This window comes from Phaenicophaeus curvirostris, chromosome 9, assembly GCF_032191515.1.
Source record: "Phaenicophaeus curvirostris isolate KB17595 chromosome 9, BPBGC_Pcur_1.0, whole genome shotgun sequence".
NCBI lineage: Eukaryota > Metazoa > Chordata > Aves > Cuculiformes > Cuculidae > Phaenicophaeus > Phaenicophaeus curvirostris.
This window is the reverse complement of record NC_091400.1, coordinates 27186680-27212912: the sequence shown is the minus strand read 5'-3', so window position 1 is coordinate 27212912 and position 26233 is coordinate 27186680. Positions and strand designations below refer to the sequence as shown.

Here is a 26233-nt window from a genome sequence, read left to right as displayed (position 1 = left end):
GATCATGGCACTGCTTAACTATCTCATCCCAAACTTTTCCATTAGAGACCACCTCACCTCACATCTATTTAGCAGATTTAAATTTTTATTCTGGGAAATATCTTCCAGCATAAGAAATATCTCTGCCTTGAACGTTGCTTTCATAAATAAATAAATATCCAAGCCACACACAGGACCAACTTCTCTCTCCTACATTTCCAGCATTTCGGTGATATCTGGAACTCCTAAAGTAGTCAGTGAAGAGAGTTTTAGGAAGTTTCTCCCTCACAATTAAAGCTGCCGAAATGATCTAAACTGACAGAAAGCAATTTTGGCAGCTGGAAATTGGCTAGAACAAACTTAGCAAACCTACCTTCCCCTTAGAGGAATTCTGTGTAAGAGAGAATGAACTCAAGCAGCTGAATCCGTAGTGGCTATATCTTAGCTTGTCTGCACTGCAGCTAAAGGAGAGACTGCAACTTCCATAGACACATGCAAACCAGCTTTCAAGTGACAAACTCAAATACTGATAATGCTGTGACCAAGACAGATGAGCATGAGAAAAACACACTTAAAAACCTTGTAAGATTTTTGTTGTTCTTGGTATCTGAACTAATCAGATGAAATATTACATATGCCTTCAAAAGCTGTGGTACAACAAAATCCTACCTCAAACTGTATTTCTAGAAACACAGAACCTTCCAGTCATATACGTATACTATATTACAACTAAATTACCAATTCAATCTCATTCTTCCAGTGGGTCTTAAAAAAATACATATACATACAAAATGAAAATTAAATTCATCTGAGCATCAATCAATTTTAATGCTTAATTTCATTTCTGCAGGGGTCTTCAGTTGACCTATGGCTTTATTAATATGGAGACAGAGGCCAATTTGTCAGCAGTAGCTCCTCACAGCACGCTTTCCTGCTGTGTTTCAGGCCGACAGCCCCTTGACTTCTGGCTCTTCGCTCCACAATTGTACCTGCCATTGTGTAAAAATTTTCTCTATTTTTGGTAATTGCATGGATGGCTGACAGCTTTTTCCTTCTTATTCATACATTTCCCCGTGGGCATTTAGCCTGCTCTTTTACAGCAGCAGTTGTTTTGCATGGCCAGATTTTGGTGGAGCTGCAGGGGCGGTTTCTGTGAGAAGCTACTAGAAGCTTCCCTCATGTCCAATAGAGCCAATGCCATCTGCTCCAACACATACCCCCTGCTGGCCAACCCCAAGCCCATCAGTGACAGCAGTAGCATCTCTGGGACAACAAAGAACACTTTTGATTGGAAGGGACCATAAAGGTCATCCAGTCCAACTGCCCTGAAGTGATCAGAGACATCTTCAACTAGATTAGATTGATCAGAGCCCCATCCAACCTAGCCTTGAATGCTTCCAGGGATGGGGCCATATATCACCTCTCTGGGCAACTTGTTCCAGTGTTTCACCTAGGAAGACGGAAAAAGACCTGCTGTACAACCACAGCTGCAGAGGAGTGAGAATGTGAGAGGGAAGCAGCCCTGCAGACACCATGGTTGGTGAAGAAGTGGGAAGAGGTCCTTCCAGCACCAGAACAGAGATTCCTCTGCAGCCCACAGTGGAGACCATGGTGAAGGCTGTCCTCCCACAGCCCACAGAGGTCCAGGGCAGAGCAGATAGCCACCTGCAGCCCAGGGACGAACCCATTCCAGAGCAGGTGAATGCCCAAAGAAGCCTGTGACCCCAGGGGAAGCCCTCACTGGAGCAGGCTCCTGGCAGGAGTTCTGACCCTGTGGGGCACCCACACTGGAGCAAGTCTGTTCCTGAAGGAACACCCTCTGTGGAAGGAACCCACACTGGAGCAGTTCATGAAGAACTATACCTTGTGGGAAGGACCCACATTGGAGAAGCTTGCAGAGAACTGTCTCTGGTAGAAGGGACCCTATGCTGGAGCAGGGGAAGAGCGTGAGTACCCTATCAAATCAGTAGGGAAGAGCGGCAAGCTTAATTTTTATATTTTCTTTCATTGTACCTTTACCCTAATTAGAGGAACTTTCTCCCTTTCTGCCACTCACTTTGGACTCTTCTATGAATGGCCAAGATGTTTCAGTAAATTCATGTCCCCTCAGTCTGCATGTAAGAAACCACAGCTTTGGTAGAGGAAAGTCAGTCAAAATATTCTGCAGAAAAAACAACAGCCATTAATTTCATAACTACAAGTATTCCTGCATGTCTTCTCCTAAAATCTACTGATGTGCAGGCATGAAAATTAAAGGATGCTATTGGTGTCCTGTCACCCCAAACCAATATCACTTCCACATATCATCTCAGTACTCACGTCCAGTCTTATTTAAAAATGAATATATAGATAAAAATAGAGTGAAAGTTTGGGATTTCCCACAGCTTCTCTCAGATAACTTGGCTCTTAAATCACAACAAACAGAGGCTCCACAGAATTATTAGATGTATTAGTACTGCACAACTGCTAGAAATCTCAACCCTGATTTCATTCTGTTTTCATAGTACTGGCTGACTAGCTTTGACAGTGACTTATCAATGCTCGGAAGCAAACAGGGAAGGTAGGCAACTCAAAAATCACACAACAGGCGACACAGCCAAGAAATAGTCTATTTACATGGATTCTTACCATGTTACATATTACAGACAAAGTTCCCATATTAACGTTTCCATTTTCTTTTTTAATCAGGTGTTTCCCTCTGTTAACCAGCAATTTAGCACTGAATTCAGTTCTAAACAGTTTTAAGGAACCATGGACTTCAAAGAAGGCAGCCCTACTCATATAGCAAAACCAATTCTATCTCATAGTGGAAGCAAAACCCACAGGCAGGTCTTTGGCCCAGTCTTTTCAACACCCTGCCATACTTTAACACTTCCCCTGTGCTCACTATGTTTGGGTTGTTGGTTTTTTTTACTTCATTTTTAATACTGGTGTGAACGTACTGAAAGGATTTATCATTATTGCAGTTTAATATGCCAATACTGAATCTTTGCTGATTATAATTCATGACATTTGCAGAGGCAAGTGAAAACAGTTTCAAGTCATTTTCAAATCCAACAGGTATCCTACACAAACACAACTCTATGTTCATATCTTGGTAAATTATTGTAGCAGATGTAGCCAGAAAGAAGACCATCCATTTTCTAGCCCAACTTGGAGTTTACTTTGTAAGCAAAGCAAGCTGTGAAACCAGCAGTTCATTGGCCTGTTGAATCGCCCCATAAGGACTACAGTAGACTATTTTTAACAGAATTTGAATTTCTGTTACTTCAGATCATGTTAAGTCCCATAACGCTACGTACTGTCAACTTGAAGCAGAACGTGGTGCAACCTGACATGGTGAAAAACAACCCCGCAAATCTGATCTGAAATGATGTGGCACACGATGCACTGAAACACACGGTGGTTTCAAAAGCAAACGCAGTAACATACTGACCCTCTAGAGAGATGAAATAGTAGGTGATCTTTCATTCACTCTCTGGCAACGCGTTATGTCTCTTTACGCTATAATTTAAGAACTGTCAAGGAATCTGTTCCTAAAGGATCTCATCAACAACAGGTTAACAACAAAGACTGATGGGCAGTTGACTGCTAGCCTCAATAATGTGCTCCATTATAGACCTAAGCATGTGGGTGGAAAGACTTGGTCTGAAACTTTGGATTCCGTGTTGAGGATATGGATAAATCAATCTCTCTCAGCACTTCAGAATACTTTTGAAGCTCTTCCTTTCACTGTAATCATTGATTTCCACAGGCCAAACAAACGTAACCGCTATGGAAAAAAGCAGGTGTAATCCAAGCTTTTCCTAATAGGATATAAACACCTATAGCTTCTGCTAAATATAAAAATAGTTTAACACACGTGTCAAATAACGTTGCTTGCAAATAATGAAGCATTTCTGAAATGCGTTATTAAAGAATGTCTATGTGGCTACAAAAATTGAACAGGATTTACAACTAAATGGAAAACTGAAAAATTAAAAGAATTGGTTCTATAAAGCTACAGAAAAACAGGGAGCTTTTTTTAACAAAAGCTTTTAAAATGCTTTTAGGAATTGGAAAACACAAAGGATAAAATAAGTAATCCTTTGTAGTGAACGTTTTTTTCTAATTTTTAGTTAATGTTATTACTGAGTCAGACAACTTAAACTGGGAAGTAAACTGGGAAGTCCAAACTGGAGACATAACTTGAAATCACGCAAAGAAACCACTTTTTCATATATATATAGAAATAGATATCTATCTATATCTCTATATATATTAAAATAGCAAATATTGCAAACTGGGCAGGAATAAATTGACAAATCGGTAGAAGGGGAAGAGTGGTTAGGTTTAACACCATCTTTCATGACTACTTCATGCTATACATTTGTATAACAACTTGAAGAGCAATTTACACATTAAAAAAACAGAGTAAGTCAGCAATGACCTGTTGATCCAGTAGTCTAGCTGAACTAAGTCCCCTAAAAAGCTTATAAGTGGTGTTCTGTTTCTACAGCTGAAGATTATTCCCATTTTATTAGTACCACAGAACTTGCAAAACTTAATAAGGCTGTAGGGTTTCATATACTGAAAAGGCTCTTCAATAAATAAGAGGGTCAAAAGGAAACAAGCAAGGAAAAAGATATCAAATGTTGGTACAGTTTGTACTAAGTGCTGGTTATGGTAATGAAATACAAAGTACCTGCCTGTCAGTGAACAAAAAACTAGGGAAAAATAATTCTAGAGATAAACACAAACATCTTCCATTTACATTTTGACTTATTCAATGTATTTAAAAAAGCTCTAGAGATAAGAGTGAGATGCCCATCTTCAAAAGATCTCTGGTCATTACTGCTGTTTTGGGAAAATCAAAATACAAAAAAGCATCTGCATATAATATTTACCTCTAAAGATGAAAAATAGATCTATTGAAGGTAAAAGATATTTATACTGAAGTACTTGACTGTACACACTGATAAAACTAATTCAAAATACCCCAAAAGAAAACAACAATTTAGTAAAGTAAAAGTAGTTTTGTACTCTGAACTCACAATCAAGGTATTAAAAATCTTTTTTTTTTTTTTTTTTACTTTTTCCTGTGGAGTGAACAACTGACCCAAATGTTTATTGGTCCGTCTCCTTACAACAGAATCAGCATTTCTGGAGTCTCAGCTCCTTGCTAAGGTCTGAAGTGCCTCTGTGCTTCTGGTGGACAGGAATTACTTGCAAAAAATATTTCTCTTTATTTCATGAAAGAAAAATATTAACAGTTTTTATAGCATTTTACAGCCTAGGAATGACTAAGATCTCAATTATTCCAAAATACATCATAGCTGTTTTCTCATCAGTTTTCTTTCACTTGCAAGAAAACATCAGTGGATGTAGACAACTGCTCAAGGGAAACGCCAACATCCAGACCACGTTTACGACTGCCACTGTGAACCTGGAGAGGGACCGTATTTGTCTGCATTGAAACCGTGGGATTCACAGGGGTCTGTGACAGAGGGAAGAAGAGCAATGGGAAAGATGTCTTTCTTTACCACAATCTAGACTGATTTGTCCATGACCACCTCTCTCTGCCATTTGGGTCTGCCAGTACCTTCTGGAGCCTTCTGATACTTCTAAATCCCTCCTGATGCCAAACTGCAGCACTGCAGCACAAAGCAGAGCACTGTCAGCAGTGGCACCACCTTTTCCAGGGACAGACGCATCCCCCACTGACAAAACATAGCCTTGTTCAAAAGATCCTGATAAACTAATTATCCTTCAGAGCATTATGAAACAATTCCTACCCTGAAATACTTGTAGTAAAGCTCCCAAAAATAAAAGCCCCACTTTCCTGCTCTCCTTCTCCCCTTTTTCACTTCTAGACACCCTCTCATCAACAATTCTTCAATCATGAGAAGTAAATAGGAAGACTAATTAAACATTTGCTATCTAAACAAGTCCCGCTCTCAAAAGAAAACATAATCATTTTTATGCAGGAAATGTCTCTGTGTAAACATATTAAACTTTCAATCATCAGCATACAAGGACATCAGAGAAAAAGAGCATTATCTGAAGCAGAATTACCTTCCAGTCATAATGTGTGCCATGTAAGCATCTGAGTACAATGAAACGGAGACCAACAGAGTGGGAACTCAAAATTAATACAGCACGATAGGACTGAGATGCCGTAATTATTGCCCTTTTAATGCACATTGGGTAGCAGACACAACTCTCAATTATCAAAATGTCCTGATGAGTGTGAACTAGCTTTGCCATCTTCAGTTGCTGTATTACCCCTATTATGTCTCTGCCAGCCTATATACCTTCTTCCAACTGCCTTAATAGCGATGTGAAACACGCTGCATAAACAGAAAGAAAATTGTGAGAGGCTTTATCATTGTTTTTTAGACTTTCCAACAGTAAACAAAACCATTTAAAAGGGAAGACGAGGACAACAAGGCAACATCTCTTCATAGTCTCCCAAGCACTTGTTCTTCTAGCACATGGACACTCAGGTGGAAGCCCTTTGAAGTGTGATTAAATACACACAAATATTCTACTACCTCACAACTTTAAACCTCTTAACATCACATTTAATTTTTTATCTTTCAATTTAACATAGGACATAAGTTAATCTATGAAAAGAAGTTGAATTTGACCTTGAAACAGGTCCTTCAGTTAATTTTACTTCAGTGTTGTGTAGGTTACAACATATTCTACCTTGACTATCATCAGGATTTACAGCCAACCATTTCCAATATTTATCAGCTTGGCTGACTTTAATTATAATAAGCATGGAGTTAACTTCAAATACCACATCGATCAGATTAAGTTCTCAGAAGCTCTCAGCAAAGTCTAAGCATGAATGCTAACTAAGGTAACACAGGCTTCACTATGCTACCCGTGTTATATCATGCATTAACAGCAGAGCATGGACTGAACCAGGAGAAGTCAGGAAGAAGTAACTTCACACTTCTACTATATGGCAAAGACAGCAATAACAGGGCCATCTTAGCTTGGAAAGTCCCTGAAAACCAAGCGCTCAGCATACACTGTTCTGTCTGATGGAAATCACGCGTATTCCAGTTGATATACCAGAGAGAGCGGGGAAAAAGCAAGAATAGAAGAAAATCCTAGGAGGTAGTCAGCTCACAGTGCTTAAACACAAACTTTTCTAGGTTTGCTACTTTCTGTTCACAAATCAGCATCACATTACCTACATATAGCCTGACCTTGTCAAAATAATTCACTCTCCAGGACAGACCAAACAGAACAAATTTATTCTGGAAAGCAGAAGAGTAAAGAAAGTGACCAGGGATACATGAAAACAAAGTCATAACTTGAAATGCTTTATAGGTCTAACAAAAACAGGCACTGCTCTTCTCCAGGGGTTTCTGTGTTGGGTTTTTCCATGTGTACTTGCAAAGACAGTATACACAGTTAACATTTGTCCTATGTGCACACAGAGGAACTAGCATGAGAAATGGTACACAGTTTCAATGAAGATATGTTCCTATAAATTCTGAACATCATGCATTAACATCTACCCTCCAGCTTCATAACACACTCTTATTTGGCAATCTGGAAAGCTTTGCAAACAAAGAAATTTCCATTTTTTCCCCCTCAGACGATTCATCTTTTTTAATGTGAAATAAACAAAACTCCTGGTTTTACAAGATTTTTTTTTTCCTATGCTACCTTTGTATTCAAAGCTGAGTTTCTAATTACAGACTCTAGGTATCCAACATTCATAAATATAAGCACAAACTGCTTTTGCTCTTTGTTTACACAGACGCATACACATTTGTATGTATTGGTCTGTATGTGTGTGCGCATCTAAGTAAATGAGTGTATGTTTTACACATCTATATGCAGCATGAAGACATGAATACAAACACCAAAAAAACGCATCCTTTAAATAGTCTAAGCACATACGTTCATGGATGTCGTGTGCATATGGGTTTATCCCATTTTTCTTCTATCTCTTACTGATCCTCAAACACTACCAATTAGTCTCAGCAACAGGCAGCTAGCAGTAAGGACAGACACAAAATCAACAGCACGTTCTCAAAAAGCTGGCTGTGCTTTGTTAGCTGCTGTGTCGCGCTACAAGCAGCCGCTACCAGACAGGCACGTCACTAATTGTGAAGACTGCAGGGAAAGGAAGACAACCAGCTCCTGATTAGCCCCCTGATTAATGTTACCCAAACCACTCTGCAGCTCTGCATGTCGGGAGGGAAAGCTCGCAAGCAGGAAGAACCGTAACACAGTCCACAAGATTTACATTTGAGCAAAGCCTCTAAAGCAATGTGTGATCACAAAGGGAGAAAGGCAGATCGTTTTGAAGGCTCTGACATGCAGCCTCAGCAACTAAAGTGAGATATGAGCCTGGCTGCACAGTGTGACAGTAGTTATGGCTTCTCACCAATTACTTCTAATAGGGGCGGCTCCACTCCCTATCGCTGTGTGAAGCGAGTAGAAAGACAAAGACTGTGCCTTAAATAGACACACTAACTGCAAAGTGCATGGCTGTCAGATGAACCACAAATGACCACAGAAGCCACTTCAAACTTAATAAATACTGATCTAACTTCCTCGTCCCTAAAATAAAAGAGAACAAAACTGCCTGAGAGTACAGTGAGGCCCCTCCCAAAGCTGGTACTTTGCAAAAAAACAACCATTGGTTCAATAATCCCTCGCCTTGTTAAGCGCTTTGGGTCAAAGTGTCAAAGAGAGGGGGAAGAGCCTTCTCCAACAGGAAAGCTAACAAATCCAACCCCTATTATGAAGCAACAGTCAGAGGTCCTTTGAAATACCGATGCTAAAGTAGGGCCATACCACCTTTTCTTTGAAAGTAGGAATTCACAAGAAGTTTGATGGAAATGTAGGAACAACTAGATTTTAGGTTGGTTTCTTACACTACCATTTTAATCAGAAGCTTTAGGGGCTGGACTTCAGCTCAATCCTCACCATAGCAAACAACTTCCTCTGATAAATATTTCTCAGTTTTCAAAAAGCAAACATAGCTAACTCCCCAGACTGTACCCAAGACTCAAACACTTGAGAAGGACAGAAAATCTGTGAGAAAGCCATAGCAAGAAGGATGCAAACGTTGCTTGATCTTAGTATCAGATTTCAAGCTGCTGTAATCTGTGTGACAAATGGAAGGTTATGGGTCACCCACGTAAAACTGACTGATGACGTATAGGTACAAGCTACTCTGGAAAGTATAAAGTGCATTGAAGTCTGATTGACTGACTGGGGCCAGAATTAATATGAGTGAGAACACGTACATGCAAACATGGTAGGTAGGAGCATATATAAACTATTCTCCATTTAGGATCTGAAGTCTCCTGAGACATTAAACTGTGATATAGAAGATTCCATTAAATTCCAGTGAATAAGTTATGCCACATTTTTTAACAAGGTCTTAGCGAAAATATACTCAAATGGCAAAATACTCACTGGACCAAGCACTTAAATGACATAAAAGCCAATGGAACTTGGTCACCTCCTTGCTACAGGATCTCAAAAACCTTCTCCTTGGAAATTAAATAAAGTTCAAGGCATAGAGATGAAGCATCTTGCCAGCTTCTGTGGCCTTTAAGTTTAAGGAGTATTCTGGCTTTACTTTGTTTCAAACATATGGTCTTTCAGATCAACAGGTCAAGGTCTGGAAGAGTCCCCCCACAAGAAGCCAGCCTGTAGGGAGACTGGTGCTTGAAAACATGGCCACGTCCTACAGATGATTCTCCAACGAAAAACTTGCTTGCGGATGCATTTATACACTTCAAATAAACAAACTAGGAATTAACATCACACATTGCCATTTCTATAAAATTACCACAGTAATTAACAGCAATAAACACTAAATGTTTTAAATCCTTCTTTCAGATCATTATCATCCATCTTTTCTTCTTCCTTAAAATAATAATAATAAAAAAGGATATTTCCCCCTAACAAAACGTCTCTTTAGCGCATAAAGAATTAGCTAAATAAAAAGCAGCCATCCTCCCACCCAAGACATATGGGAAACAGCCATTTGCATTTATCCCCACAGGTCTCCTTTTGCTTGCCAAATTCCAGTCTTTAATTCATTATTAAGGAGGAAAAAAAAAACAACCGCCAATTAGCTGCTAGTTTTTGTTAGCATGCTTTGCTAAAGAGAATACTCAAATCAATATCAATTTCTCATAGCAGCATTTCAACCATGAGATGTTTTTTTTCTGTTAGGTGGGTAACAGAGATAAGAATGTTGAGGGACACAGCGATCTCAATATCACTCACATCCACACAAAAAAGCCATAGGTATTCTCACCTCTTGATTTTCTAATAAATCCATGACAAAAAATAGTCCTTATAGATTCTACTGGAGAAATACTTGAAAAACAGCAATGATCACAAGTAAGAGGAAATTCCATGAGGCTTTTTTGTTTTCTAAACAATCATTCAGATTCCCCAGATGGTTCTCCTGATGTTCTAACATTTAAGCTTTCATTGTTACTAAGACACAAAGATCTAATTAGCTATTGTTTTGCTAGATAGCAAGGGTAATCTTTCTTCCCATGTTAATATTAAAAACCTGCAATGAAAATGCAATCCTCTCCTGCAGAGGGCCAGAGCTTCTCAAATACCACTCCCTGCCTCAGATGATTATTGGTTTTGTAAGGATTTTCCATTCCCTCTGGTGGCACTGCCAGCCCTTCTACAACAGAAAGGTCTCGAATTTGTCTAGTTTTACTATACAGTGATTAATGGCCACAGCACACAGAAGAATAAATTTCATGAAGTCCCAAGCAAAGGAAAAGGTCATCTTGAAAGGAATTTAAACAAAAAGTGAAAGAGAGAAAGGTAGGTATTGCATTAACCATGCAAATGTTGTTTTGGCAGAACCTAAGACAGCACAGTGACTGCTGGAGACCAAGGTTTTTAAAAACCATTTCAGAAATGGTTTACTCCATCCCAATCACTATTCATCCTAATAATGATGAGTCTTCCTGACATCAGCTGAGGAAGCTAAACCACAGAAGGTTAGTTAACACGCAAAAGGGACACCGGCACAGGAGAAACAAACCCTTCCCCGAGCAATGCATCTGTTGGTTAGACTACCTCATGTTTAACAAGGTTTGATTACAATTTTTAGCACCCTTGAATCTTCCACAAGACACTTTTCTTTTGGAATTCCCTGACTAACAAACCTAAGGAAGCACCTGATTCTTTGCTGTCTTGAGAGGTAGCAGTTGAGTTCACACCACAAGCTTTTGCACTTCAGGAATTTGGAGATCACCCTTGTATGGACCACTTGATTTTTTCAAAAAGTATAGAGAAGGCTTGAGGCTTCTGGAATATTAGTTTGAAATTTAGATATTAGGAAGAAACTCTTCACAATAAGGGTGGTGAGGCACTGGAACAGGTTGCTCAGGAAAGTTGTGGATGCTCCCCACCAGAAGTGTTCAAGGCCAGGTTAGATGGAGCCTTGAGCAGCCCGGTCTGGTGGAAGGTGTCCCTATCCATAGCAGGGGGGTTGGGACTGGATGATCTTTAAGGTCCCTTCCAACCTGAATTATTTTATGATTCCATGAAATTGGCCAACAATATCAAAATTATTCAGGATGCAAGCAAACAGGCAGATATCTCACACATGCAGAGTGTAATCACAGAAGCTGGATTCTTTCAGGAACCAAGTAAAACTCAATACAACCAAACTGAACCGTTCTTGCAATACATGTTGACAGCCCATTCTGCAAACAGACGTGTTTCAGTTTGAGGTTATAGTTAGCTTTTACAGTCCCTCTATTCAGTCTAAAGACAGAGCACTTGGCACATGTATGTGTTTCACTATTTCATGGGCCTCCTGCATGGATGGGATCAGTCTCCATTGCTTACAAGTGCTTCATGCAGGTGTTTCTCCTACCAGGCAGACCTTTCTGCCTCAGGACTCAAACTCAGGAGTCATTTTGAGTACATAAATTCTCCAATTCCCCTCCTGTGATTACTCACTTACATCTGGATTTCAAGGAGACTATTCACTCATTTAAAGGTACACTGGTACATCAGTTCTTGTATACTTAGAGAATCAGGTACACGTCCTTTCACTGAAGAAAGAAACTAATAAAGATTTCATCTTTATTATTTAAGCCAACCCAATCCAGGTTCTTTAACTCAAACAAGAACATAGAACTCAGTCTACAAAACAAACTTCCATCTCTCCTTCCTATAAAATGAAGCTTTGAATTAGCTTTTACGCTGTATTTTTTTAATGTACAACAATGAAGTTGCTGAGTCAGTGAAATCAAGCCCTTCTACCACCATCACCACAGAAGCTAAGCCCATAAAGGGAAGCAGACAAATCTCACTGCTAACTTTGTAGTTTTCACTCAGCCACTTCAGTCTAATGAATTTTTTCAATCATATGTTATAAACCATCAAATGATTTTCTGATGCAAGTGTCTGAAGAAGCTTTAAATGCCTTACTGTTCTGTGACAGAACCAAAAACTTTCAAGAATTCTATTATTGCTAATTAGCTAATTTTCTGTCCATTCCTCTTGTACAGCAGGAATTGCTAAACCACATCCGAAGTGAACTAGGTAGATTATAGCAATCCAAACAGAGAGAGAGTGTTGCTGGGTACTATGGAAAAGCCTACAAATACAGGCTTTTTGCTTATATTCTGCATACAGAGATGGACAGGAAGCACCGAGGTGCCAAAGGAAGGCAAAGTGCTGCCCAAAAGGTCACTGATATGAGCCAAAGAAGGAAACAAGACAAATTCCACCAAAACAACCTTCTGTCACCTACTGGTATTACTGCCATGACAGGAATTTAACAGCTCCCTGTGGCCAGTTTGTGGTTACCAGGAAGGTTCTGTATTTTCCAGACTCACTTGTCTGTAGGATTCCAACCCCTTCCACTACCATATTTTGTATTTTCGTTCCTTTCCAATGGTGCAAGTAGTATTTGAGAGAAACAAAATTTAAATACTTGTCATTCATGCTCAGTCAGCCCCACTAATTGGCCAATAATCCAACATTTAAAGTGCTCCTCTTTCTTTACCTCCCATCCTTTCCCACTACAAGTGTGTTCTTGTTATTCCTCTTCTAACACTGGAACATATTGTTTCACTTAATTACAGCTTATCCAGACTTATGTGAATGCACAAGATGGAAGAGAATAAAAGATACAAACCATCACAAAGACTCCCACGCATCCTACTTTGTGCAGCAGATATTGAATATATCACTAAATATTGCTTGCTAAGGGGAAAAAGAATGCACCTTAGGCATCACAACTGCAATTTGGACTCAAATATCTGCAGCTCATACGTTTTTTTTTTAAATAAACTTTTATAAGCTTATATACACTTCCATGCAAGACAATCATAACACAGCATCCTTAATGAAAGGCGACAGGGAAGATCTTCCCTCAAAATTAAAGCACACTGCAGTTTCTCCAGCCAACTGGATTTCTATTACACCGCAAAAGCCTGGTGGGGTATCCACCTAGGTGCTGGTGCTCAGGCTGAGCTGACTTATGAAGACAATGCCAGAATTTGACCTTTAATTATTCTTCCACAGCAGGTGGGATTCTTATTCTTACTTATGAAAATAAATTGAAGAAAAATATTTCCTCCTCATAAAGATTTTATCGTTTGAAGGATTACAGAGCAGTGTTGGTTTTAGTTAATGGACTAGTCCTCTCTTAACAAAGTTCTTTGATGTTATAATATGGCTTTTAGAAGACAAGAGGTATCTTAATTCCCGTTAATGGCAATGTCAAACATTAATATCAGTGGGCCAAAGCAAAATGACTTTTAAAATCACTGAGGAGTCGCACTAGGACAAATGAGATCGCCGGGTTATGGTCCGTAATGCAAAGAAGGCATTTTATATTTCAGGGACTGAATATTCCTGGATCTTTTGGTACAAACACAACAATCATTATTCTATGGCATAGTTTCCCTGTTTCCCTCACTCCACATGGGTGCTTTGCCATGATGATATTTTGCTGATGATATAAAGCAAACAGTGGCTAGAGGCAGACCAGAGGAAATCACAATCACAGAGATGAAATTCAAGCCAGCTGCAATATATACCAGAGCTGAGTTACTGTCCTGAGTTCCCTTCCAAGTCTACTACACAACAGCTGAAGATTTATCCAGCCAAGGGTTCAATTACTACTGACAGATGAGATAGGCTGCTGGGAAATGGCGACCATCAATAGTTCCTGACCCCATAAGCCCTCCCAATGATGAACTAAACTACTGCCTCCAAGTAGTGTTACAATAGCTGCTTCTGTACAGAGCTCTCCCGTCTCAAGGAATCGTCGATAACATAATTGTGAGGGATACCCCCTCTCCATTTTCTTCTCTTTCTTGAAACCCTCAACGAGACTCCCATGTGTGTTAGAAACCGCCTGTTGGGGTCTTTTATTAAACCAAGGGATACAAAAACAAAACATCCAGAATTAAAAGGATTTCTGTAAGACTCTAAGTTCCCCAGTAATGAGACTAATCCTATTTACTCAATTTGTAGACAAAAAGTAATGCATTATTTCCATTTAAACAAATGCTATAATAGCATGATGAATATTAAATCACTCTCCAACAGAACTCAGACATCCAGATTACATTCCTAACGGGCTCTGACTACGAATAATCCAAATTGTGAAGCCTTTCTCCTCCACATTTTATTTAATTCTTCACAGTCTAATGATGCATTTGCTTCCAAAATGATTTAAGTAACTCTTGAAATAACTCCTAAAGCAACAGATCTAAACATTAAATACACCAATGCATACATACAGAAGGCACAGAAGTCCTGCACAGCCCAGTTCAAGGAAGAGCAAAACTCCCTGGATAGCTAGTTAGCCATCAAAAACAAGTTTCAGAACCTCACTGAAATCAAAGGAAGATGACTAGTTTATAGTCACACAACTTAGCAGTCCAACACCCCTCAAGTCGCTGCAAATTTTTACACAATGGAACAAGAACAGATCTTGGAGTATGATGCGTTAAACTGTGAATTGCTCAGACAATGTGACAGAACCACCTCACTAAATGGATAGTTTAATGCAAAGTCATAACGGTAGTCTGTAACACTGATGACTCCAGTGTACAGCTTGGGGTTGTGCCCTAAGGCCAGACAACTCCAAGTGCTTTGAGGTCCACATGGTTGAGGGAGTCTCCACGGTTTCATATCAACAACTTCCTGAAGAGAGGGAGCATTATGATGGAAACTTGTACAGTACAAATCCCAAGAGTGTTTCACTGACAGGAATTCACATTTCTTCATTTTCTACCATTTCTTGGTTTAACAACCTGCTAGGCAAAGTACCTAACTCATCTTTGTTTGCATTCATCGCCACCTGAAAAATCAGTCAAGCTTTGCTTACCCTTCTTGATCATCACCCGTTTTTTTCACCCAAGAAAAAGTATCTTGCTTTCCTGCTTACTATTACAAAATACAACATTATCTCACATTTCCATGAGGGCAAGGGGAATGGCTCATGTGTTTATTTTAATTCACAGCCTGAACGCTGCTTATTTCATATTCCACGAGATCACTACAGCAGAGACTATGTACTGTCTTAACTTGCCTTTTCAGGAAAATAAAATGTGGCTTTGCATTTAAATGCAATCTTGGATTGCATGGATCAGATCTTTGCAGTTCCTGGATGTTGAACGAAAGGCTGCTTCTGTCTAATCTTTTTTCTGTATTATATATACACAAACACAGTAATCTACAAATTTACAAATATATCAATATATCACACCTATAGAAAGACTGTGCAATAGTGATAATAGTACACATTTACTGATAGCCACACTATGTAGAAAACCATTTTGGTCCTCAGGGCTGTAAAAATTATATTCCCTTACATACTTCTAAAAAGACTTCAGGACTTTTATATTCATTGTAGTCCTCAAAATTAATCCCTTCTATAAAGAAAATTACTAATAATGTTATCTCTTCTATAGCGTACTCAGTCACCATGCTTTATAAGCAGAGGAGTATGTTCATTCACTGTTTATCATTGGTCCGTAGGTAAAAGGAATAGTCCTGGCCAAATCACTAGCTCCAGCATAAGGAAAGAGTGCTGAAGAAAGCCAGCAAACCCACAAAAATATGTTAACCACGGGAAAAATAAATCAATAAAATGCAGTATCTACATACAAGAAGTGTGAGAAGGAAAAGGAATGGGATTTCTCTCTCAGCAAAGAAGACACAGATTTAAGATGAGAAGCCACACTAGCTCTTGATTAGCTAATACAAAAAAGAAATCATATCCGTCCAGAAAGGCAGCCAAAGAATCCTGCCCAGACTGGCATCAGAAAGATTACTAGGAGGGAGCAGGTAAAGGCAGGAAAGGAGCTGAGGAAATACATTTCCCTGCTTCCACATATGAACTCACGTATACATTTACACACAAGCATATCCACATGTGTATGTGAATTACTTCTATACTATTTTTCTTGATATCCATACATGAATATTTATATACACATACGTGTACTCTCTCCCTCTCCCCTACTACCACTTTCCATGTAAGATAACAGAGACCGAGAACTTCTTCACCAAAGTTCACGGTGGTGTTGACCTGACGGTTAGATGATCTTAGAGGTCTTTTCCAACCTTAATGATTCTATGCGAATATATCTTCTCAGAATAATAGCATTACTGCCTGAAGCCCTACATACATCCTTCCAAGACAGACTTCTGTTCTTCCGCTGTTCAGCTTTCAGCTACGCATTTAGTGAACAATTTCTAAATGGATGTATGAACATTCACTTTCTAACAAATGTGAACTAGAGTGACTTCCTTCCAGAATTAGTTCCTCAGATTCCCTGCTCAACCACACTGAATCATCCTCAAATTTCTCTTTGTCATTCACACATGCCTGAACAAATAGTTTAGCCTTATGCCATGACTGGAAAAGACAAGGCATTTAAACTACCATCAGACAGGGAAAGAAGTCCAAGAACCTAGGACCTTCTGCAAGTGACATCTACAGTTTCCAAGGATCTCTCTTAAAAACGGAATTAACTTGCACTCTCCAGCTCCAGGCTGCTAAACTTCGCACTTTCTTTACACAGTGCACCCTGTATTCTGAAACATTTCTCTGCTTCAGAATATAAAGGGTTAAAAACAGTCCCAAATAGCTACTAGTTTCTGCAAAATTAAGCCTAGAGAGTGCTCACTAAAATGTTACAATGAGTTGAAAAAGAGACAGTAAAGAATGCACAATGAGTGCCTTCAGGACTAGAGTAATAATCACTTTGACCAGATGACTGAGCTGAAAAAAGTGGTGCAAAACTGCTTCTAATAACAACTTCCATTTAATTTTCTCTCATGAGTTTCACCCAGAAATATACTTCTGAAGTCTTTTAAAATACAAATTGATTTTAAATATAATTATTTTTAATAAAGACTTCAAGCCTTCTGTTTTAAAAGTGTCACTCCACGGCATTTTTGATTTATAAAAAAAAGCTTGCATCCTCTCTTTGCAAAACATTTTCAAACTACATGAAAAGTTGAAATTATTTCCTTAACTTGCCTTGGATTTATGAGCAAGAGTAGTTGCCTAAAACTGCCCAGACCAGTCATCCAAATATCTCTTACTAGCTTCTACTACTCTCCCCAGGTAGGCTGTGATAGCACTCACTTAGAATAAAGGCTTTACCATAACTATAAGATCATATCGGGCATTACCCTAAAAGCATTTAGGGAATAGCTTTTATGGGAAATAATGTCTGTTCACAGCTCCCATACCCTGCTTGGAATTACAGCGGACTTAAGAGAGGGGAAGTCTTACTTCTCCTGTTAGGATGCTTACTCGTACACCTTAAAAATCAAAGCACTAGAATTAATTTATAAGTAATAATCTGAAGTGAAATTGACATTCTTTAATTATATTTAGTGTTATATACTGAGATGCATTACTAAATAAAAAAATACTATCAAAAATGACAAAAATCCATGCTTAATTTAAGTAGGTCAATTACTTTAAGTGCTGCTACAGTCAGAAAAGTTATTCAAGGATAAATATGGGAACACACAATGCCATTTCTTCAATAGCTTCCAGATCAAATCCAATGTGAAAGTCAAAAGGTCAATTCTTTTCCTCTGCCCCATAGCACCACAAACTCCCCAAGGGGATCAGAGAACTTGGCTAAATTCTTTCTTTTCTAGCGTTCTCTGCAGCAGCAAAGATGATTTTACATTAAGTTACAAGACACATTCTTTCCACATGAAAGCCTTAATTTTTTCCAAGTGGAAATTAAAGATTTTGTTTGTCTGGTGTTCAGACATCAAGTATCCCTGAGTGAATAATAGTTGATATGGAATCTGCATAGAATAAATGCTCACAGGATTCTGTTCTTTGTTAGATGAAAAGGTTCTTAGGCGCCGTGTATTCCTCCCTTTATCATCTTATAGAGCAGAGCACCAATGACAGATATCCAAGGATTCCCTCCCTAAGTCACGGCTGTTGCAGATTGATGACCATAAAGAAGCTCCATTTCTCCATAGCAGGCTGCTTAAATGCTGTACATTTTACTAGTCAAACACAGCAATCCTAATTCAAAATACTCTTCAACAATTCCAGCCAGGATGCGCCAGCCAAGTGAAAACCCCAGGTATTTTTAATAACACATGCAAACTAAGCCACATAGCACACGCAGAAAAAGTGTAACCATTCCTGGCGGTGTCAGATTCACTGAACAGGCACATACCAACACAGGTGCATTTGTTTCAACACTTCGTAAGCACCAGATTCCCTATATTTGCATTAAACAAGGCACAATCACTGGGAAAGCCTGCAGAGAAATATGGCAACCCTACTGATGCAGAAGGGGCTGTCTGACAGCAGAGATAAAGATGCAGGAAGCAGAAGGTAACTCATGTTATACCAATAAGAATAAAAGAACTCTTAAGGACAAAGCAAACCAGGTAAAATGAAAGCAGCTTATGAGCAAATGTTCTACTTGGCTTTTGCTGTGGCAATTAAAGGTTCGTATCACAACTGAAATGTTGTTACATGTGGATTGCATAAAAATGTGTATTTCTCAATTCTCATTATATCTTCATAAATTAAATAATTGCAAGAATAGTGGCCTGCAAAAAGGGACCACAACAAAGGTGAGACCATTCCTTGATCGACAGTTAGTTTTAGATCTATTAATAGCACAATTCCTATAACTTCCAATCAAAGGCAAGGCCTTTGGCAGGTAGGACTACAAAATAAAGCTGCCATGCGATTACTGTAGGAAACAAAACTTCCCAGAGAACTCACACTTTAAACTAAGCTCTGACCAGGTAGCAATATTCATCGGGAAGCATTCAAAATTAAAGGGGCATCAATGACCACGATGAAAAACCACATCTCTAATCTTGAAGAAAAAAAAATATTTTGAAAATAATTTATAAATCAGTAAACTGCATGTTTAAATTTGGGGGTTTCCTCCTGTAAAAACAAAGTTCCATAGATAGATTTGAAATGTCCAAAATTCTTTAGAAGTTTCTTCTGTAAAACTTCTGTATGTTATTTTCTTAACCAGAAAAAACTCATTTATTTACATTAAAAATTAGGAATAAAATCTTACTGCAGCCTTTCACAGGTCTAACACCACTTTCATTGACAAGACAATATCATAAGAAAACAATTTGTCTTACATTTTGTAACACGGGTACACGCACATGCATGTAGGAAAGCAGAGAGACTATATAACCACAGAGACAGTGTTTTCCAACAGTAAGATTAATCTAGTGAAAACATAGCTATTACTCACATTTCAGAAATATGACTTGGTATTCCCCCATTTTCATTTCCACATCCGCCTTCCAAAATCCTTCTCAAATCCTCCCTCTGACCACACATCTGTCTATTTGCTAACCCTAGAAGGACCCTTTCAACTGTTTCTTACCCAACCACACCTTACTATGGGCAGCACCCATTGCTTTTACCCTACAGTCACTTCAGGGCTTGGTAAGATTCTTTACAAAACTTGCCACACTACCAATTTTCATAGAATCACCAGGTTGGAAAAGACCCACCGGATCATCGAGTCCAACCATTCCTATCAAACACTAAACCATGTCTCTCAGCGCCTTGTCCACCCGTGCCTTAAACACCTCCAGGGAAGGTGACTCAACCACCTCCCTGGGCAGCCTGTTCCAGTATCCAATGACCCTTTCCGTGTCAGAAAATTTAATTACTGATGCTTCTACATCCAGGTGGTCAGCAAAATAAAGCATTAAACTTCCCAGCGGGCCTTTACACTCTGATGCCATGTATGCAGAGGCACAAATGCTACTCCTCTAGAGGAAAAAGCAACTGAACACATCGACACAGCTGAAGGAAGCTGGTTTAGGATGACCCAACCGATCTTTCTGTTGCAGGCTCTTTAGCAGGTGGGTAGACCTGGTTCCCCAAAGCACCATCTGACAGCCACTGACAAACTTAGGGTCAAACTCTTTTTTTCCCCCAGAAAATTAATGTAAAATATCAAGGTTTTTCACGGGATTTCTGTAAAAACGTGCAAAGTAAAATAATACATTTAACATGACCCTGGCCCTTGGGCTTGTACTGGAATTGCCTTATTCCTCAACACACCACATAATTTTGTGGCCTAAAGGATTTCTAAAGATATTTTCAAACACCAGTTCAGTCACATTGGGAAGGGAGGCATTTCTTTCCATTTCACAGCTAGGGAAGGGAAGCATGCAGGGGGGCTAGGAAAGTCTTCTTGTAATGACATGGCAAAGAATAGCAAGGACAGAGAGAGGGCTCAGCATTTCTTGGTCTGGCCTTGAGCTCCAACAGCCCTACAACACATCAGCAAGAGAGAACGCTTATCTTGTCTTAGCTGTGACTTACTTGAATTGCTATAGTGCCTGGCCATTATTTTCAGATTAGTCTCGCCAGCAGAAAGCTCCCATTGTCATCAATGGAGAGTAAAATTCCATGCCTCTTCTGAAATTACGCACAAACCATAAATGAGAGAAATAAAAAAATGAGGGCTGAGTCATGAGATGCAATACTGATATGAACCCTTCTCTTTTCTTAAACAAATACAGGAGAACAGCATGGCTACATATCAACTGACCTTGCCCCCATTAGTACTGCTCAAAAGCAGAACAGTGTATCATCAAGAAGAGTTTGAATGCTGCAGCTATTGAGTCTGAGGTCTTTGAAAGGTCACTTCTCCAGAACCAAGCTATTACCCATTTCTTGATATTATCCATTTATTTACCACAAGTGACAAATCTAAAAGCTGTTTCCAGGTTAGGTGGAATGCCACAGTGTATCCTGCTTTTACCATTTCCATTTACCTATTTTTAAAAGCTTCCACATCTTTCCTGTGAAATGTCTCCATCTCTTGTTAGAGAATTTAAGGCATCTTACTGGAAAAGACCATACTCTTTCACTGAAGTTGCATGTACAAATTTCTATCTGTAGCTCTTGTGTAAGGCAAGGCATATTTTATCATAAGCACCACAACAGTAAGGGGCTTGTTAGGCTGTTGAATGACTACTTTGTATTTCTAACTGCCAAATCCGTTACTTTTCCTTAGTTTAGCCAGCACAGAAATTATAATCCAAAAAGTACATCTGATAAGAGCCAAGAAATTCACGAGGTAAATAATCCTCAACCTCAGTATAGCACAGCATTACTATAAACATTGGATTTCTTCAAATCGTACAAACTTATTTTGTCTTTAGAAAACCTTTCACAAGGAGGATACCAAGGGACTGGCTGGTTTTCAAAGAACAGCAGGTGGACAAATTAAAATAGCATAACTTCCAGAGACCAGGTAGAGAAGGGCCACTTATTACAGTAAACCACAAAAACTCAGTGCTGGAAACCTCTCCGTAATCATAAACACATATTCTTCAAGCAACTTCCCTGCTCATGGCCAGCATTCAACTCTGGCATGTTGAGCGGAGAAGTGTTGCTGGAGATGGGCAAGCACGGCTCTGCTGAAACTGATGACAGCAACAGGCACGCACTGGGAGCCAGACTGCTACTGTTGAGATCAGCCTGCAATATCCCGGGAATCATCGCTGATGACTTGCAGAACTGGCACAAATACAGGCTGGGTAAAGAATAGAGTGAGAGCAGCTCTGAAGAAAAGGACTTGGGGGTGCTGGTGGATGAGAAACTCAATATAAGCAACCAGTGTGCACTTGTAGTCCAGGAAGTCAACCGTATCCTGGGCTGCATCAAAACAACCGTGACCTGCAGGTCAAAGGAGAAGATTCCACCTCTCCACTCCACTCTCATGAGACCTCATCACCTGGAGTCCTCAACATGGGAAGGACATGTGTCTGTTAGTGTAAGTCCAGAGGAGGCCACAAAGACAATCAAAGGGCTGGAGCACCTCTGCTATGAGGACAGGCTGAGAAAGTTGAGGTTGTTCTGCCTGGAGAAAAGAAAGCTCTAGGGAAACCTTATAGCAGCCTTAAAGTACTGAAAGGTAGGAAACCTGGGGAGGGACTTCATCAGGGAGTGTAGCGATAGGGTGAGGGGGTATCATTTTAAGCTGAAAGAGGGGAGATTCAGATTAGATATTAAGGCCATGTGGCTGCCCCATCCCTGGAGGTGTTCAAGGCCAGGCTGGATGGGGCTTTGAACAATCTGATCTGGTGGAAGGCGTCTACCCATGGCGAGTGGGTTGAAACTACATGAATTTAACAGTCCCTTCTAACCATTCCATGATTCTGTCACAGTTGGCATGGGTCAGTTGACTACTTGACAGAAACTCCTCTCACCAAATTCTTATAAAAAAAATTCTTCTAGTGGAGTTAGTGTGAGATGGTTGTCATATCTGAGAGGAAGAGGAGAAGACACAGCACAGGGGCAGCTGCCATATACAACACCCTCTCCACTGGAAGGAGTAGAATGTCTGGTAATTTTCCATCCCCTTTTAGTGTTTGTCTTAAGTGTCTGTCTTAGTGGTACAGATTCAAGGTCAGTCTGTGATAAATGGAAAAGATAAATTTGATCATAACTGGATTTGCAGAGTATGTGAATTAGGGGTTTCAGGATTTGCTACTGAGATGTTAACCCTTTGCAGAGAGAGGTGCGCACAAAGAGATCTGCCAGTGAAACGAGTGATACCATAGTCTGCTAACCAGGTTTGCTACCAGGGAAAACAGTTCATAGCAGTTTACACAAGGCACCTGTGCTGTTATCAGGGCCAGGATTCCCAGGGGCTGAAACTGCACCCTTTGAAGATCCCTAACTCAACAAGTATTGGAAGGCTGAAGCTGCAAATGAGCATCAGAGAAACAACAGTCACTATAAAAGTATGTTCACAAGACATCCTTTACAGATTTTTTTTTTTTCACTCTTGGAAGTAACTGTTAGAATAATTTTGTCTTTTTAAGCCCAATCTGCTGCTCCCTAGCAATTTTCTCATCACTACCGGAAGGTCCCCAAATGAACACCGACCACATACATTGTGGTCTTTGCTTTCAGAGCATTCACTGGTCAAACATTACATAGGAAAGTAATTACACAGCAATCTAAAATTAACTCTACAAGTACCACGGTAGATTCTCATGCTTAAAAGAAAAAAATCTATATAATTAAAAGGATGTTACCGCCTCAGTTGATTTCCCACTGAAAATAACCCTCACCATTTCAAAACTGTCTGTTGAAGAAACAGCAAGCGACGTTTCTAACAACTGAGAACAGAATGCTGAACCCAAGACTTTCAGAACTCGTTTGAGCTCAGGACCCTTTGCATTGCCTTCTTTGGGGTTTTTTGGTTTGTTTTTTCTTTTTTTAAACCAACATTAGCATCACTTCAAAAGCAAAGGCATTATTTCTCTCCAATACATCATTGAAAATCTCTCATTATCGAGAAAGAATGCAAATAAAGATCTCTTTTGCAATTATGGAAGACTACATATGAAATCTAATCTATGTGCACCTATACACGTATGATTATTTTTCCAATTTAATTTCATTTCTTTGAATTCTGTTCGTAAGTCACCACACCAGAAAAACATATGCATCACATTTTAAATTAAAAGTGTTTGCAGGCGTTTAAAACATATCATAGAAAATTTATTTTCCCCATTACAGATCCTATATCCTTAGATGAGAGTGCTGAAAATACCGCAAGCTTAACATATGGAAGAGTGTTCCCATCCATTCAGCAGGAAGAGTGGGGTAAAAAAAATCATGCACACAGTTCCCTTTCACTCTTGAGAGTTTGGCACAAACAGCTTTATTTTTTTATTGCTTCTTCATTCCCATCATAAGGCACTAAATTTGCTTGGGCAGAGACTCCTATTCCTCAAGTTTCAGCCCAAAGTAAAAACTTCACTGCAGGAAATGCAACAGACATAGTGAAAATGCTAACTCTACCTTTTGGGTTAATGCCAGGAAGTATATCACTGGGAAATTTAGTCCAAATGGAGAATAGTGTGAGGAAGCATGTGAAAAAAGAAATGGTAATAGTTATTGTGAAAATTAATTTTTAAAGAGAAGAGTACTCAACTTTGATAGGAAGTGTTTTCTGGGAATGGGTAGAGGCTGTGCTGACCTTCCTTGCACAGCTACGTGACCCCTGCCAATCAATGTTAACGCTTTATTAATATTTTACTGAAAAAGTGTGAGATGATTCAAACTTCAGCTATCTGGTAGGTGTTGCTAAGCAACTTTGCTGGCTGTCTGAGAACTAGTTTTCACAACAACCTTTCCTTCAAACCAAGGACCTATGTCCACCTGAAACACTTTCCCCTTTGTCAATGAAGAATCCACCAAGTTAAATTCTACTCCTCCCTTTTTATTTTCCTCTCCGCTTCCCAGTTAAAAAAAAAATTAAAATAGTGTTCGGAATTCTCTACTTTACTTACCGTAATCGCTGTCATAAAACACGATGAATTTCTGCCACCGCAGCTCAGTGACCAGCTTCAGCATCACATCATTGAGGCGGACGGGAGGGCGGGCGGCCAGCGTGTACTCCTCCTCCTCCAGGCTGGGGTTCAGGTGGCAGGCGGTTCGCGGGGAGCCGCCCGTGTTGCGCTGTACGAAAAGGTGTGGGATGTGCATGGCATCCGTCAGGGACTGCAGGGCGTTGGCCGAGGCACAACCAGTGGACGTCACTAAGGCTAAGATCCCCAAGGTCATCAGGTCACAGGCTGGAGAACACAAGAAAGAAAGCAGGGTTACAACAAACTCAGCAAATCTTTAGACCAACCCAGATCATAGAATCATAGAATAACCAGGTTGGAAGAGACCCACCAGATCATCGAGTCCAACCATTCCTATCAAACACTAAACCATGCCCATGCTAAGACGATGACAAGAAAGGCTTTGCCCTTGCCAATAACACAGAGATGAAGTGATTTCTATTCCAGTATCAATGAAAGCCTTTCAGAGATAGATCCTGCACCTTTTACAGTAGGAGACTGTAACTGCAATCTGTACTGATAGCACAAAGTTGAGGACAGATAATTTTACTGCCGTCATTTCTTCAGACAGGACCTGATGTGGATGGAGATTACAGCCCTTGCTTCAGGTCATTCTTGGTGTAAGCAGGAACTGAAGTCTCAACTTTTAAAACCCACTTCATTGCTTTCTCAAATTAGTCTTTGTTGTGTACATTGGATGAAGACTTCAGATAATAAACAGCAATTTCAGTTTCAAGGATTTGTCTTGCACAACAGAATTTTGAAGGATTTTTAAATTGATGAAAAAATATTCACAGCGTGTCTCAGAGCAACAAAGAAACAACAAAGGCAGTCCTTAGAACAAAGGCAACTCATAAATGACTAAACAATTATTAACAACACTGTAGCCGTCTTTATAAAGACCTGGGAAACACAAACCATTTAAAATCACAGCATAGACATCAGAGTCCATCTGCTTTTGCAAATAAAGTGTTCGGTGAGTTTGAAACAGAAGCAGGCAAGTCTGAGGAGAGCCCTGGGCACCCTTGCCCTGCTGGCCCAGGGTATTTGGCAGCCCCCTCCATGGTTCACTCTCCCCAGGGCTCCTCCAGGTAATGCAACCTGTAATTCAGCTGAGACTAGAAAATGTTTCCAGCCAAGCCCCCCAACTATAACTGGGCAGCTACATGGTCACTGGAAGAGGTAAGACTGGTTTTAGTCCAGTTTTACTAACCCTTCTGGACAAGCAGCAGCAAAGTTGGTCCCCCAGGAGCTCAGCATCCACAAGCGAGCGCTGCACCAGCACTTCCCACCCTCTCCCTCCTTTGAAGAGACAGTGGGATGAGCTCAGGATTTCTGTAGACGTTTCAGTTCCCGAGCA

At 39.8% G+C, this 26233-nt stretch overlaps 1 protein-coding gene across 4 annotated transcripts in view; it reads right to left on the bottom strand.

Annotated features, from left to right (window-relative positions):
• The window catches only part of GRID1 (glutamate ionotropic receptor delta type subunit 1), a 542212-nt gene that overhangs the window by 297342 nt on the left and 218637 nt on the right, over positions 1-26233 (bottom strand). For all 4 annotated transcript variants that reach the window (XM_069863481.1, XM_069863482.1, XM_069863485.1 and 1 more), the window contains exon 3: positions 24817-25101. In XM_069863481.1, coding sequence (XP_069719582.1) covers positions 24817-25101 — 285 coding nt within the window. The remainder of the gene's footprint in view (positions 1-24816; positions 25102-26233) is intronic.